A 16,892-nucleotide genomic window follows, 5' to 3' on the forward strand; every position below is an offset into this window, starting at 1 on the left:
TTATATCTCGATAAAGTAAATAAACTAGAAGAAAACTTTAATAAATTTAAAGAAGATGTTAATAAATCTTTTTGAAAACATTGATAACAGATTTAATGGATTAGGCGGCTATGATGACTAATTTTCCTTATATAAATGGCGCTCATATTACTGTGTGAGGTGTAAGGTAAAAACTGAAACAAATGATATAAAATACTATGCAAACATCAATGGAGTTAAGAGAATATCTGGAAAATGTGCTGAATGTAACTCAAAAAAAGAGTCAATTTATAAAAACTTGATTTTGAAATTTTTTCTTAATAAATAGAGATGGCGGGACATTACAGTGCTTTCGATCTTTTTATCATGCAACACGAAAGAGATTTGAAAAAAAGAACATTGGGATGACATTTCTCAAAAATATGAATTATCCGAAGATATGATGAGATTATACGTAAACAAATTGAATTGGTATAAACATTGCTAAATATCAAACTTTATCATCAGAGTTTCATTCAAGAAAATATACATTATCAATTAAAAGATCATATGTCTGTTCTTTGTCTCTATCAACACTTGAGTATAAAGTTTTTTGGATGAAAATAAAGATACAGTTGATTGGAACCATATTATAGATAGCGGTTTACTATCCTGTGCAGATTTTATTGAAATATGTGACCGAGATCGCAAAATTTAAGGAAGAGAAATCCTGAATATGACGAAGTAGATCATTAAAAATGACTCTAATCTTTTTAATTATTTTACTAAAATTTAATATCTTTTCTTATAAAAACGTACATTAGATCGATGAAAAAATGATACACGATGTTTAAAATTTCTAAATTTTCTCTTATTAAATGGCGGACTACAGAAAATATGCTAGTGATATTGAAAGGGCGGAGTTTAAAAATTTCTATCCAATTAGTAAACAACATTTGAATGAACCGAATAAAAGAACTGAGTTTAATATTGATTTTGGAGATAACTTTTGCTCGTCTAACTTCCAGTTTTATATTTCTGGAACTTTAACAAAACAAGATGGTCAAGCATATCTTGGAAATGATAATGTTAGATTAATCGATAATTTTTTTTATACCGTTTTTATTTTCTAAGATTGAAGTAAGAAAACACAATAAATTGATAGAAGAAGTCGAAAACTGTGGCCAATTAAGCACTATTAAAGGAACTATTTCGTATTCAAAAAAGTGATGTTATTTCTCAAACTTCTAATGGCTTTGAATCAGATTTTAAATTTGGTGTTTTTGAAGCAGCTGGAAAATTTATCTCATTTTGGATTAGGATTTTTTGAAAATGTTTTACTATTCCGATCTATAAAGGAGGATTTTATCTAAGTTTTATAAGAGCAGAAGACGATGATGTGATTCTGAAGACTGCAACTGGAAATGTTATGCCTGTTGATGGAAAAATAACAATTACAGATTTTTTTATTAGAGTTCCAATGATTGATTATAAAACCACGAGTAAAAATTAGGTTGATTGATGAAATTACAAAAAGTCAAAACATTATGTTTAATTTTCTAGATTGGCAATGTATTGAACAAAAAGGTATTTCCGGAACAACTTATTCGTTCGACATCACAAATTATTTATAGAAATATCTTCAATCCCAAGTTCGTTATCATAGGTTTTCAAACAGATAGACAGAATAATCAAGAGAAAAATCCTTCAAAGTTTGATAGTTTTGGATGTAAAAAATATCAGAGTAAAATTGAACGGTTCTTATTATCCAGATTGAATTACAAAATTTTAAACATTTCCGGAGGTCTTTTTCAGATCATGTATCAGATGTATCAAGATTTTAAGAAAGTTTACTGTAATAATAAGGAAATGTATTACAATCCTAAAGAATTTTTAGCGAATAGACCTATTTATGTCATTTGATACAACAAAGAGTTTGACAAATATTTCTGGTTCAAAGAACGATATAATTATCAATATGGATTTTCAAAAAGCTGTTACAAACTCGACATGTTATGTGGTTGTGGTTTTTCTGAGAAATTTTTTAGCCTATGATGTGATTAAGAACGATATTAGAGAAATTCAGTAAAAATCGCGTTATTTTCACTATTATTCGTCGGATAATTTTAAAAACTTTACAGAAATTGTTAAAGACATAGATATAAGTATTCATTTTTAATTTTCAAAAGAATATCTTAAAAAATGGGGATGATATTAACAAAAAACTATTCCAAGGTCATCTTAAGGGTTGGACCGGAAGTTATGATTTAAAAAAATACTTTAATATTTTACTGATCCTATATACCAAATTTCAGCAAAAAAGCTCCAATAGTTCTCGAGATATAAGAGTTTTTAAGATAAGGGATGATTTGGGGTAGTTTTTGAAAATTTTGTTATTTTTATGAAATTTTAAGTTGAACTCGCTTGTTTTTGAAGTTTCCAGATTTTTCTGATAATTTTTTTTTATTTTTTTATGAATATTAAGAAATTAGGGGATGATTTCACCCTTATGGATAAGTTAAGTCGAAAGAGTTAAGTATTTACTATATGTGTACCAAATTTCATTAAAATCGGTTGAGTGGTTTTTGAAATATAAAATTATTAATAAAATTTTGTAAACTAGCACTCCTAATTGAACAACTTATATAGCAGAGATTATAGCTTATAACTTTCGAGACTCTCCGTAGCTCAGTTGGTAAGACGCTTGCCTTCAAAGCCTGAGGTTCTGGGTTCAAATCCCAGAGCTTCAGGCGCGCTTTTTATTGAGGAAGACATGGTTGTCGTTCAGTGGTTGGGGACAAGTCTTTACACGAGTGGCCATAGTGTAATGACTATAGAACAAGCCGAGTAATGACAACTGTGGTTGGCGCGCCATTTGCTTCCTCACCTTTCCACTTCATTCCTTAATTTCCTTCTCTTCCTTAATTCGTTCATTACATTCATTCACATCGTTCATTAATACAACATTACACTTACAAAACACCCAACACAAATTCCCTAATTGTATCTCTCCATCAAACTTCTACACAGTAGTTACCAAAGAAAAATTGAGACTTGGGAACAAAAAAATTCCAGAGTCTAAGACCCGAATTACAGCTCCTAGCCATTAACTTGGTTGGACAGTAGCAGTGTGCAGGGCCAAGTCTCTAAACAATAGACACCGTAGAAGTTGAATGTGATGTGATTTCCCCATAGCGCAAACACGCACACTAACAACACTACACCAAAGACACAATCATTCATTTTTGTATGTCTTTCATTATATCGTAATGAATTGCTGAATGGTAAACGTTTCTCTTTTCTTCGTCAGAACCACACACACACAAATATATCTGTTTCGTAAATGTTTTTTTCCATATAATTTATCCCAATCTACAACAAAAGCGTGATCTCTTATAAATTCCTTTGATAAATCTTGTTGTTTACAAAGACTTGTAAAAAAACTAGCTGTATGCATATTTCTTGTCCAGTATGGATATTGTCTTCTCAACATTTCAACAAATAAGCAATGAAAATTTAGCATAAAAGCGATGAAAAAATGTCAGATTGTTGGTGTTTTAGTTTATTTTGTAAAAATCGGAATATTTTTCTTATTTTTCTATTATTTAATTTAAAATCTCCTATTACATTTAACATATTTATACTATCTAAGTTGTCTGTAATAAATTGCATTGAACACTTTTTTAGTACTTTAAAAGTTCTCTGAATTCGTTTTCATTTAAGGATTCGTTTTCACTTAAGGAAAATATCAACATTTGTTTAACATATTTAGGTAATTCAAAGAAGTCTTTATAACTATTTCCTGTGGTAAGTTCTTTAAATGCTAGAAACTGAAGTGATTTTGGAGAGTTCATGTTGTTTGATGACTATTTAGTAGAATAGATTTTTTTATTTAAGAAAAAATAATTTGCTAAATTCATATTATTCTCTTTCATTCCTTCTAAACTTCAAAAATATACTCTTTCGCTGATGAAAAATCTCGATTTCTTCCGGAATAATCTTTGTAATCATAGACAAAATATCCTAAATAGTTGTACAATAGAAATGAAATTATTTCTTTTTATCTCGGTAGTTGAAATATAAACATAAACATTTGTGCTAAAAAAATTTATATCTCGGCAGAGTTAGTTCCATAATCTCCATTTATAAAAAAAATCTTTTTGTTTTAAAATGGAAGAGTTATAATGCCAACTGTTACAAGTGTTATAATAGAGGAGAAATTATTGATAAAAATATTTAGTTTGTAGAGATTGTAATTTAATTTTGTACGAAAGACCTAAACCTAGGAAATTTTCGAAATAAACTAACACATTTGAATAATCTGCTTACAAAATTACAATACGGAGGTGGAAAAACAAACAAAATTTTGTTACAGAATTTTAGAAAACAGAATAAAAATTTTTACTTATCTCTTGGAACCATTGACAAAATTATTTTCCTTTTCAAAGAATACATTAGGTTTTGTTGGTTTAAATACACACGTTTATTATGAAAAGATATTACCTGTATTTTTTCATTATCTGGATGTTTGAATTTTGTCTACGATTTTTAAGCTAGAAATCCTCGATGATTTTATAGTACATTTGGAGAAAATTAAATGAAGAACCTCGTCAAACAAATGAAGATGTTGGCAATTTCCCTCGACTTCTCGAGTGATTGTTAGCAAATTTCATTTTTTCCGTCTTTAAATTTTTTCTATTTAAATGGAGTTCTTGAAAGAGTTAAATGATATTGGAGAATGTAAGTTTAAAGAGTATAAGAAGTTAAATGAATTGGAAGAAAGGAAGAAACATAGAATCTTGAATTTGGAGAAAATGAAAGATAAATTCGGGTTTACAATAATTGCCGAGTTGGAAGATTGGAAGATTGTAAGTACACTTGCCGAACAGATTTTTGACTGTTTTGGATGAAAAAAAAGATTAAAGAATTAAACAAAAATGAAAAAATTACACACTTGATTGTTACTGGAAAGAAGACTATATTAAAGATAAAGACTGTGTGTTACAATTAACTTCGTGGAATAAAGATTTCGAAGATTTCTGGATTTTTTTCATTAAAACAGCTTAGAAATTAGAAGCCTACAATGAACAGTAAAACAGCTATAGATTCGGTTATTCAACATTCGAGTATTAAATTCCACAATTTATGTTGTCATACTGTCATGAAAAATTGCTTGAATACAGTTTACCATAGTTTATTTAAGTAAATTGTATTGTGAATTGTTTTTACATATTTATGGTGTATTGAACAGTATTTGTATTGATTTTTTGGGCTGTCCCAAAAGTGGTCCAGAAACCGCCATATTATTATCTTGTTTTTACATATTTATGGTGTATTGAACAGTATTTGTATTGATTTTTGGGCTGTCCCAAAAGTGGTCCAGAACCGCCATATTATTATCTTGAAATATTGCTTGAATACAGTTTACCATAGTTTATTTAAGTAAAATTGTATTGTGAATTGTTTTTGGTGTATTGAAACAGTATTTTGTATGGAATTTCTGTCTGTCCCAAAAGTGTCCTAGAAACCCTCATATTCATATCTACTTACATACATACATATACCGTATACTGTAAAAATCTCAAGCTCTTTGAAAAGGTCTTTAACACTATCATTTACTTTCAATTTTTTTCATTATTCTAATACTCATTTTTGGAGTTTGAGAACAATATCCAATTTTTCCTTGGTGGTTGTCCCATTCACAAATATTCCATACGAAATATGGGAGTACACTAGAGAAAAGTAAATTATTTTTATTGTCTCCAAATTACAACTAAGAGATATTCTTTGTAAGGCATATAGTCCAGAGGAATTTTTTTTTAATGTTCATCATATGATCATCCCAGCTTAGTTTTTTGCCAATAAGTCCCAGAAAACTTGTTTTCTCCATCTCTTGTTATGTTGTTAATTTGTAAGTTACATTCCCAGTTGGTTTTACATTGCTTTGTGGAAAATGGGACGTAATTTGTTTTTAAGCTATTTAGAAGAAGGTTGTCCTGAATAAAGAACTTGTTAAGCGATAATAGATTTTCCCGTACTGAGCTCTGTATATAGTCTTTATTTATTCCAGTTACTATTAAGTTAGCATCATCAGCATAAAGATATATTGCATTATTTAGACCAGTGTTACTTGTGGTAGTCCTGTAATATAGCACAAAAAAAGTTAAGTTCCTAAAATGGATCCTTGCGGTACTCCATAATGAACTGTTTGTAATGAAGAAAAAGCTGATTTAATGTAAATTTGTTCTTCAAACTTTTTCAACACACTGTTTATAACAAGAGAGATATAATTCCAACAATTCCAATGCCTTACCTGGGAAACTAATATTCTTCAGCTTCAGCAATAGTTTATCATGCACAACACTGTCAAAAGCTTTAGTTAGATCCATAGATTCCTGAAGCCTTTTCTCCTTTGTCTACTGCATTAATAATATTTTCAAAAATATTATAGCAGCCGTTATTGTTGACCTGTTTGGTCGAAAACCATGCTATTGCCTGTCCAATAATTAATTCTTCTCAAGGTAAGGCATTAACTGTTCTATTATGTGTTCTACCAGGCTGATGATTGCTGTATTGGTCGATCTCCCCTTCAGAAATCCATGTTGGTTGGAAGTAATTATGATATTCTGTTTATGGTAATTTAGAAGTCTATGGAGTGCAATTTTTTCAATCAGTTTAGAAAATGTTGAGATAAGTGATATTGGCCGGTAGTTTTCAAGATTTGAGATTGATCCTTCTTGTGTTTTGGATAAACTTTAGAGAGTTTGAGTGCTGATGGAATGTGTTCTTCAGAAAAAGATTTGTTAATGATGGATTCTAAGGGCATTATCAATTTTCTGCATAGTGCTTTACCATTTTTGAACTGTACTCATCCACACTACAGTTTATGTTTTGGTTTTAAGGGACTTAATTGTGTCAACAACTTCTTTGGGAGTTGTGGGGCTTAGTGTCAAGGAATGAGGACAGATTCATTCGTCTATAGGGTTTTAATGGTGGTTTTGGAGTGTTCTATTTTGGTTTAAAGTCTTTTCGGCGGCTCGTGAGTAGAAGGTGTTATGTACTCGTATTCCGCCTATCTCTTGTGGGTTGTCAATAACGCTGTTATTGGTTTCAATTTTGCAAATATAAATGTATCATTATCATATCTACTAATATTAATCCCTTCATATCAAAGGTCCGTGAAACAAGGCACAGTACATTAAAGACAAAAAAGGTTTAAAGCCATAATAACTATTTCGAGAACATAAATAAAGACACAATCTTTGTCGATAGCCAAGGGAGAGATCTGTTTTGGAACATTAACAAGAACCAAATCACTTATTCAGCAATAGGGTTATAGACCTCATGGTAGACCTTAAAAAATTCTGGACTTGAGGAATATTTAAAATGATTTAAAAAATAAATACAACATATATATTAGTGATTTTCTGTAGCACAAATGATACCTCAAAATATGAGTTACACCTTAATAATAAAGCCAAAAGATGGATTGCTGAGCAAATCTACCCCGCAGTAAACCACCTAACCGATGATACTGCAACACCATCGCAGCCATAAGATGATTTGGTGAACACTGAGGGAGTGCCAGCCATGGCTGAGACTGCATCACTACTCACTTAATAGTTCTTCCACACCAAAGAATAATTGGGCTGCAGCATCACAACCATACACTCCTTTGAGTATTGAAGGTGCTCCAGAACAGCTGTGATCATGTCTCGTAACATTTTCTTGCACTACTACACTTGCAACCGACTCTACTACACCTGCAGAAAACTGACATCTGCCTTCAGTGCAATATCCTATCTAGAATTTAAATATAAAAATAAGCTTAATGTGACAATAAACATACAGTCAATAAGAAACAAAATAGGGCAATTAGAAGTAATTTTGAATCTTGTTAATATTCATGTACTGTGTATCAATAAGCATTGATTGCATGGGGATGAAATTACTCTACAGGTCTTAGAAGGTTTTGTTGTTGCATCTAGTTTTAGTATGAACCACCTCTTACTTGAGGTGGCTCTTTAATATTAGTAAAACGTGACTTAAAATATAAACATATAAATGTATCTCAATACTGTATTAATTATATTGTCATATGTCTGTTAATTTAATGTTATATTCGAATTTTATTCCAATAAATGTATATACCAGACTCGGGTTTTATAAACAATCTGAAGCACTTAATACTATATGTAACAGATAGATTACACACAAATTTCGCTTTATATGGAGATGTCAATGTGGATACTTTGAAAGCAGATAGACACAATTTACAGCATTTTTGTAATATTCTTAGATTTGTTAACTTATATTATGTAACTGAACAGCCAACCAGAAACGAATCGTGTTTTGATAATGTCTATGCGAACGTCTAGAAGGAGCTATATTACTGCTATAATTAACCAGGACATTGTCTCAGACCATATTAGGCTCTTGGTTTAGTTTAGTTTAAATAAAGTTAAGCCAAAACATTATACTGACAAACAGTGAACAAAACGACTTTATTCAAGGAACGATTGTTTAACTTTAACGAAAGATTAAAATATGAGTCAGACTGGACTTCCTTGTATCTTATTAATAAGTAATTCTGTAAATAAGTAACTGAAAAGGACTTTTTTATAATATGCCTTGTCCTGGACAAAGCAGATTTGAATTTTAAATTCAATATTATCGAATGCAAGATGGTCAAAGTAAAGTAAAGTAATGTCTTATTTTACCAGACGAAGTTAGGGCTAAGAAGCCCTCTCTAACACTTAACCTGGGGATCAAAGGCTTAAAGGTGACTTCCGAACCACCACCAATGGCCGGGCAGGCGGGCTGCTTGCAAGGACAGGATCGCTCAGCGGTCACCCCATCTAAGCATCAGCCATGCTCGACATTGCTTGATTCGGTTATCTCGCGATAACCTGTACCCGCTACACTGCGCCATTGGCAAATTTACTGATAATAACTTAGATAATAAAGTGAGGATGTTTTTGATTCTCAAATTATGTCATTAAGAATATAATTGATGTCATAGTAGTACCTTTACTTAATTAATAAAATCAACCCTAAATATTTAACCCAGTTGAAAGGTCATTTTCCATTTCCCAATTGTCTTGAATCACCTAAAGTCATTTTAGGTTTTAAAAAAGGTAACAGAAATCTACATTAGAATTATGGATCCATTGCAAACGTGATAGTTTTTAGTAAAATAATTGAATCTTGTTTGTTATCTCAATTTTATAATTACTTTGTAAATTACTATATGATTACCAATGTGGGTATAGACCAAAACTTTCCACTGCCATGGCAGTGAAAACTATTGTTGATATAATTTTAAAAAGTATTAGAGCTATTTCTATTCTTAATTTATCTAATTGATTTTATTGTAAATATACCTTCTATATTTATACTATACGCAAGTGAAAACACACTGATTTCTATGGATATAGAAATTGCTGGTGTAACGTTGCAGTTAAATACATCCTTAGAACTAGCTAAGTTTGGTACTCTGCAAATTGCCTACTAATAAACAAAAACAAGACATAAAATATTCACCCTTAAAAACTATTTGAACGATATAGATGATTGTCTAATTACATCTGTAAAACTACTAGATTTTTATCTAGACGGTAAACTGTGGTGGTATATAAAAGTTAACAAAAATTATCTAGGGCAATTTTCCTTCTGAGAAAACCGTAGTAAACTTAGAAAGGCTTTTAATGACACACAATAGCTTTTCCATATCCAATTGTGCTATGGCATTTATCTATCAAGCAATTCCAGTGCAATAAAAAACGCTTTTTTGCAGTAAAAATGTCATTAGAATATGCTGGACTATCTTACAAAGAGTCCTGTAGACATTTTCCTAGGTTTAAAATTATAATCTTGGTTCGTAAATATATTTTACATAACCTAATATATGTCAAAGAAAATTAAGCTCAATTTGAAACTCACTTTAGACTCCATGAGCATGATAACAGGTCAACAAATAATGTCATAACTCCAAATATAAGACTTGTTAAATAAATATATAACAAGAGCAATAAATACCAGCAACTAACATTATTTAATAAACTGCTTCCCACAGTATGAAATTGATCATTTAACAAAATCGACTATGTCAAAGTGGCTTAGGGAGGAGTCATTAGGGTTCTGTATAGCTTCCTCATTGTTCAGGAAGCCATATTAGAAGGGAGTCATAAAGGTTCCATACATCATCGTCACTGTTCAAGAAGCTACTTTAGAGGGGAGTCATCATGGTTCCAGAAGCATCCTTATTGTTCACAGAGTCACTTTAGAGGGAATTCATGAGGGTTCTATATAGTTTCCTCATTATTCAGGGAGCCACATTAAGGAGATTAAAGGAGAGCCATGACGGTTCTGTATATCTACCTCATTATCCGTAAGTTATACTGTACATGAAATCCTCTCACATGATAGCTTTTATCTGTAGTAATCCTCAAAAGGAATAAAATAAACAAACCTATGAATATAAAAACCCCAAACTATATTGGGAAAAAATATTGCTAAAGTGACTAAATTTGCTTTTAAGCAATTATGGAAATAACAAATTACTTGCTTATCTTTATGGATATGCAAAATAACTTTTAAAAGATTCCAATTTCACAGAAAGTGTATAATTATGATTGCCTATTGAATGTTTACAAATCTGAACATACTCTATTGACATGCACAACACACATCACATTGTACTTTTTTAGGTTGATGAACTATGTCATATTACGGGAAGGACCAGAGTACAGAAATTACACGAACTGTCCATGATAAAATTAACTTAATTTAAATCTATTTTTGCAGTTTATTTATAGATTTCAGTACAAGTATAAAAGAATAAAATATTTCAATTCTGATATCTTATTATTTATTCTAATAATACACACAATCACTCAAGAATGAAACAAATAGTAAATTCTTACCTGAACTTTTCTCAATTTAGCTTCCAGATGAGTAAATGCCAATTGCAAGGCCTGATGCTCATCTTTGAGAACCTGATTTAAGGCTTTAAGTTCTGTGTTACTCCTTTGATATAGCTCTATTTCCGCTCGTAAACTGGTTATTAGCTTGGCATTCTCCAGAAGGCTGTAAAAAGAAAGTTTTGTTTCAGTGCGATCATGTTTCACTAGCACACAGTTTTCAATGAAGTTGAAATAAGGAGTTTAATTCAGAAATACAGCTGTTATGCCTATACAACTAAATGCCAGAAGAGCTTCACTGTTAGGTTATTTTTAAACTTAATCTCCGTTCAACTTAAAGCACTTATCATAGTACAAGACAAGTTTTATGATTCTAATTTTGAAGAAATCCACTCAAGATCTCAACCACTGATCAACACCAGCATAAAGGTCGGTGTTACTAACGAAGCGGTTTTGCAATCCATAACTTCATTGCTGGTAAGAGATGGAAGTCTCTTGACACTAGTTTTGAGCTGTATAGAGAAGAATCGAATATTTTCCATTAAAATTCCTCTAAATACTGTCGAGTCTGATTTATTTTGTATAGACATGCATTATTGTGAAGAAACAAAATTTTTAGCTCAATTATCTCAAATACTTGTTTTCTATCACCAGCAGTCATTTCCGCAGTTTTTCACAATACCCGTCTGCATTGATTGTTGAGCCTTGATTAACAAAATTAAACAGAATCACACCCTTCTTGTTCTAAAAAAACAGTCATCGTAATATTCTAGCCAACAAAAGTTTGGAAACATTTTCCAGGTGGTTCTGAAGAATTTCGAGGTCCCTATAACATAGACTGCCTTTTTGTGTCACAGTTAACTTGCTTCACCCATATTTCATCACCAGTTATGATAAAATCAAGAATTTCATTACTGTTTATTATAATCTCCAAGGACATTCAGTGATGTAGCAAGCCTTTATTTTTTTGTGGTCTCCTGTAGTATTTTTCACAACACACTTGGGACAAAATTTGTGATAATTAAGCTTTGTACATCTCCACAAAATTGTATGAATTAGGTAGACTTCTTGAAATCTGGGGGAAATGTTCTGAAAGTCCAGTGATCATGAAAAGGTGATTTTCACAAGTTTTTTTATTGATATCCATTAACAATCCTTCAGAAAACAGGTCAGGACAAGATTTTTATTATTTCATTGTCATTGATCACAGCAATTCTCTTATGTTCGTTTAATATAATAATGTTAGTTAATTAATTATTCTTTCCTGCCTCTTTGTACTTCTTAAGTAGTTTTTTTTTTTTTTTTTTTTTTACTTTGCTAGAACTTCTTTCTCCTGAGGCAACTGAAACTGGAACACTTAATAATATTGGGTTTCCTGTGGTTATATTTGGATAAGCTTGTTGAAGTTTATTATTGTAAATAAGAGCCAACATCAATAGGGGTATAAACTCTTGCTCTATTACAAATGCATAATATTTAAAAATTTGAACTTAAAACATAAACTTTCCCTTTTTAGATTGCTATCATAAGTGCTTGCAATAAATAGCTGTTGCTTTACTCTTTAAGCCCTTTTACTTCAATTTCATAAATTTGAACATCAAAAATTCAAAACTTTCATTCACCAAAGTCTTGCACCTGTAACTTATTTTTATTTTAAATATGACTTCTAAAAAAGACATTCTAAAAGTCTACAAACATGTGACTCAGGAACGTAATCTTTACTCATCTTATGAGACATTTTAGTTCTTTCTATTTCTAATTGCTGAAAACTCCATGACAGCTTCAGTAATAATAGCTGCAGATGAGAAAAAACTATTTAATTTTAAAAGGCCTTCGATGTTTTTTATAGCCTTGTCTACAGTGAGGTGTTTTGTAGCACCTGGTTGATATATGATTTTCCTTTTTCAAAAGAGCATAATAAAAACTAAAGAGAGAGCAATGATTTCAAGTTTTACCAAATTTTGTAGGAGAGTGATAGCCCCACTTTTTTGTTTTGAATTTGACAGTTGATGTGATGTTAATTCATCTAAAACTTAATTTTGCCACAATGTTTGTTTACAAACAACCTTAAGACTTAAACCTTGCAGACCATCTTGCCTTACTCATAACTGTCAGAGTAAACTTAATGACATGCTATTAAGTTTCAATACCACAAGACTACCCCTGCAAGCTACTAGGATTACCAGCTCCACACAGTCCCTCTATTGATTGGGTGTGCACAAATAGCTTGGAACTTGTTGTACAAGTGGAAGTACTACAAACTGGACTCTCTGACCACAGAGCTCAGCTGTGTACCCTAAACATCCCTACAAAAGAAAAACCAACAGTTTCTGTTACAAGACGCAGGTTCAATGATGACAATATGGCAGTGCTAAAATCTCTCTTACAAGGGCAAAACTGGGACAATGTCAGGAATGCACACCACCTACAAGATGCTTATGATACTTTTTCTAAGACCCTGAATGTTTATCTTGGATATGGCATGTCCTAAAAAGAAAATTAGATCTCGAAAAAAAAGCCAAGCCAAAATACTATTTAAATGACGAAGCACTAAGCCTTAAAAGGGACTTTTTGGAGGCTCAGCACAAATTTGAACTAACAGGCTCTGTAACAGACAAAACCAACATGACAATCAAGAAAAAAGCATACGATTTTAAACTGAGAGACATGAAGAGGCAACACATAGTGACTTACATCAACCAAGCTCATGACAAGTCCAAAGCAACATGGAAGGTTTATAAATGATGACGAAAAGACAGGGAAGAATGACAAATAACTCAAAATTAGAACTACTTGTTGATTACAAAAAACTTGAAGACCCTCAGAAAATTGCAGACTTCCTGAATGAATACTTCACTAATATAGCAGATAACACTTTAAGAAAACAAACCAAAAACCATACCAAGACCAGTATTATCTACATTAGTACCTGTTACGAACAGTAAACTTGAAGTATTTCATCCCACGTCAGCAGAAGAGGTGCAAAAATGTAATAAAATCCCTGAAATCGACTCATTCAGCTGGTCCCCCCTGGATGAAATATCCTCAAAGATATTGAAATTTTGTTGTGAGGAGCTATCTGAACCTCTGTCATACTTAATTAACAGATCTTTTCAACAAGGAATTTTTTCCCCAACAGCTGAAAAAATCCAAAGTTTATCCAAAACATAAGGGTGGAAATAAACTGGAAGTCAATAATTACAGACCAATATCAGTAATTTCAACAATTTCCAAACTGTTCGAGAAGATAGCCCTCAAAAGATATTGGATCACTGCACACGAAAAATGAGTTGATGACACCTAACCAACATGGCTTTAGGAAACATAAGTCCACAACAACGGCCTTAAATAGTCTGCTTGAGGAGACTGTTGACCACACAGAAGCTGGCAGAATAGCAGCAGGTATTATGCTAGATTATAGCAAGGCCTTTGATTGCCTCAGCCATGACCTTATCCTCACCAAGTTACAATCCCTTGGTATTGTGGCAAAAGCAGCAGAATGGGGTTCAGAACTATCTGGCTGATAGACATCAGCTTGTGGAGCTTCTGTGTCAAGAAAAGAGTACTACCAAAAAAGTTCTTTCAACAAAACACCTCTACCAATAACAAGAGGGGTACCCCAAGGTTCTGTTCTGGGCCCTGCTCTCTTCATCCTTACCACAAATGACCTACCAGCATATCTAAGAGACAGCTGTACCCCAATAATGTACGCTGATGATACCACCCTTGTGCTGGGCAAAGAAAGTATTGAATCACTTCAGATAAGCGCATTTATTGCTACAAACCTAGCCACTCAATACTGCCACGAAAATTACCTAGTTATAAACACACAAAAAACAAAGCAAATCATGTTTGGTAGAAGAGGAAGGGAGGAACCAGCATTACCTGAGGTGTAAGTGGAAGAGACCGCATGCTTCCTGGGCATTACCATCGACAGTTTCCTTTACCTGGACAGCCCACATTTGACAGTGTATGCAGAAGTTGAACACTGGCATATTTTTAATTCGAAGAAGAATGACGCAAATTGGCACTCCAGAAATAGCAAAAATCATTTTACCATGCTTTCTGTGAAACTCACATAATGTATGGCATAGCCGCATGGGGTGGTACTACCAAGACCAATATGAACAGGATACAATATTACAAAAGAGAGCATTAAGAACTATACTAGGCCTACATCCTATGGAGAGCTGCCGAGAACATTTTAAAAGTCTTAAAATCTTGACTGTGTATGCAATGTACATTTGTGAGGTGGCACACTATGCATCAATCAAACAACCAGCTCAAGGATCACCCTTCACAACTAATAATACACGACATGCAACCCCGTTTCAACCTCCCAGCTCATCGAACTTCTCTATAATGCAAAAGAAAACCAATATATGCCGGTATGAAAATCCTCAACCACCTACCACAAGACTTCAGACAGGAAACTGGGTGCAACACTAAAAAAACAGACTGAAGAACCTCTTGTTGGACAATCCAATCTATTCCATGGATGAATTTTATCAAACGACCTGGACTTGATGTTATGTATTGTATTACAAATTTATGTATTTACTCATATATTGTATACAGTATTGTTTTGAACACCATTGCATTTCTTAAGAAATTGTAATAAAGAATATTCTGACTTCTGAGTAGGCTAAGTGGTACATGCTTCTTTAGAATAAATAAACAAAAAAGGTATAAACTCTGTGAAGCATGCCAAAATATTTCTGGTGTCTGTAAAAGAGTTGTTCTGAAAGTTTTAAGATATATGAGAAGTTTTTACCAAACGTTAGCGTATTCAAAGTATCCTGCAGCAGAAAAATTATAACTGCACAAATGTTTCTTCAGATTGAAGAATAACCAAAAGGCTCACATTCATTTTTAAGCCATTTTCAACCAAAAACTAGGAAAATCTTTTAGCTGCACTGTATGAAGACACGTTGTCATGGCGCAATTTTAAATTCTCAGTGCTTAAGTCATAATGAACTTCTGGTAAGCATTGTTTAGTGTAGCAACTTTCTGTGACAGTTCTTTGTTCCTTCGGCTTAATAATCCATACTTATGATGGTGTACATTTCTTTCTTCACCGATCATTGTTTCTTGACCATTATGGGGGATGGTTTGCCTTCAAACACCCATATGCGACTCTTTCCTCGAGTTGAAATATTTCATCACCAGACACAATTTTGGAAACAATCTGGCCGTAATTTGTGCCAAGATGACGAATGTTCGGGAAATCTGCATTCCAATGTCACACAAGAAATAAGGTGTGTGCTATGATTCAAGAGGACAGGCACTGCACTTATTTAGTGATGAAGGCTTCCTTAGGGATTAAATCTGCAGCAGGGTGAATAGTCTGACATAACTTTTTAAAGGTCAGAAAAATTGTTTCTCGATAGGTATCTCACAATTTGACACATAAGCAAAAAGCTGAGAGTGTAAGAATCAGCCAGCAGATCTTCCAACTGATTTTAATAATGGTGATATATTGTAAATTTTGTATAACTATATTGGTTTTTTGGTATTTTGTTTGGAAATTCTCGTTGCCAACAGGCGCCATTCTGTTAATATTAAAGCAAATAACACACTTTGTTTCTCTCTTATTTGTCGTAACAGAAGTTTATTACCTGTAGCTTTACTAGTTTTCTAGATAATATTTTTTAGCAACTACAAAATAGCTGCTAGCGATTAGATGACACATTTCTTGACACATAAAGCAGCTATGGTAGGAAGGGTTGATTCAATGTGAATGTTAAGTTTAGCTCCAGTTCACCTTCCTCTAACTTCCAGCATCTGAAATCTGATGCTGTTGCAGACTTGACTCCTGAAATCTGGAGTCATGTTTGTCTGAAGGGATCTAAAACATAGCTAGCGACGAAGAACAAAGTAGTTTAAAACGAACAACCCGTGAATCGTTTCGACATCAGAGACACACAGACTACATAAAATAGTGCAATCTAGGTGAAGAGGTATTCTCATTGTCTCACCAAGTGCACAATTGAGTGCATTACAATGTTTGAC

At 32.5% G+C, this 16,892-nt stretch overlaps 1 protein-coding gene across 3 annotated transcripts in view; it reads right to left on the reverse strand.

Annotated features, from left to right (window-relative positions):
• The window catches only part of LOC124362292 (autophagy-related protein 16-1), a 235,709-nt gene that overhangs the window by 202,592 nt on the left and 16,225 nt on the right, over positions 1–16,892 (reverse strand). For all 3 annotated transcript variants that reach the window (XM_046816663.1, XM_046816664.1, XM_046816666.1), the window contains exon 3: positions 10,884–11,046. In XM_046816663.1, coding sequence (XP_046672619.1) covers positions 10,884–11,046 — 163 coding nt within the window. The remainder of the gene's footprint in view (positions 1–10,883; positions 11,047–16,892) is intronic.

The sequence above is a fragment of the Homalodisca vitripennis genome, chromosome 5 (assembly GCF_021130785.1).
Source record: "Homalodisca vitripennis isolate AUS2020 chromosome 5, UT_GWSS_2.1, whole genome shotgun sequence".
In the NCBI taxonomy this organism is placed as follows: Eukaryota; Metazoa; Arthropoda; class Insecta; order Hemiptera; family Cicadellidae; genus Homalodisca; species Homalodisca vitripennis.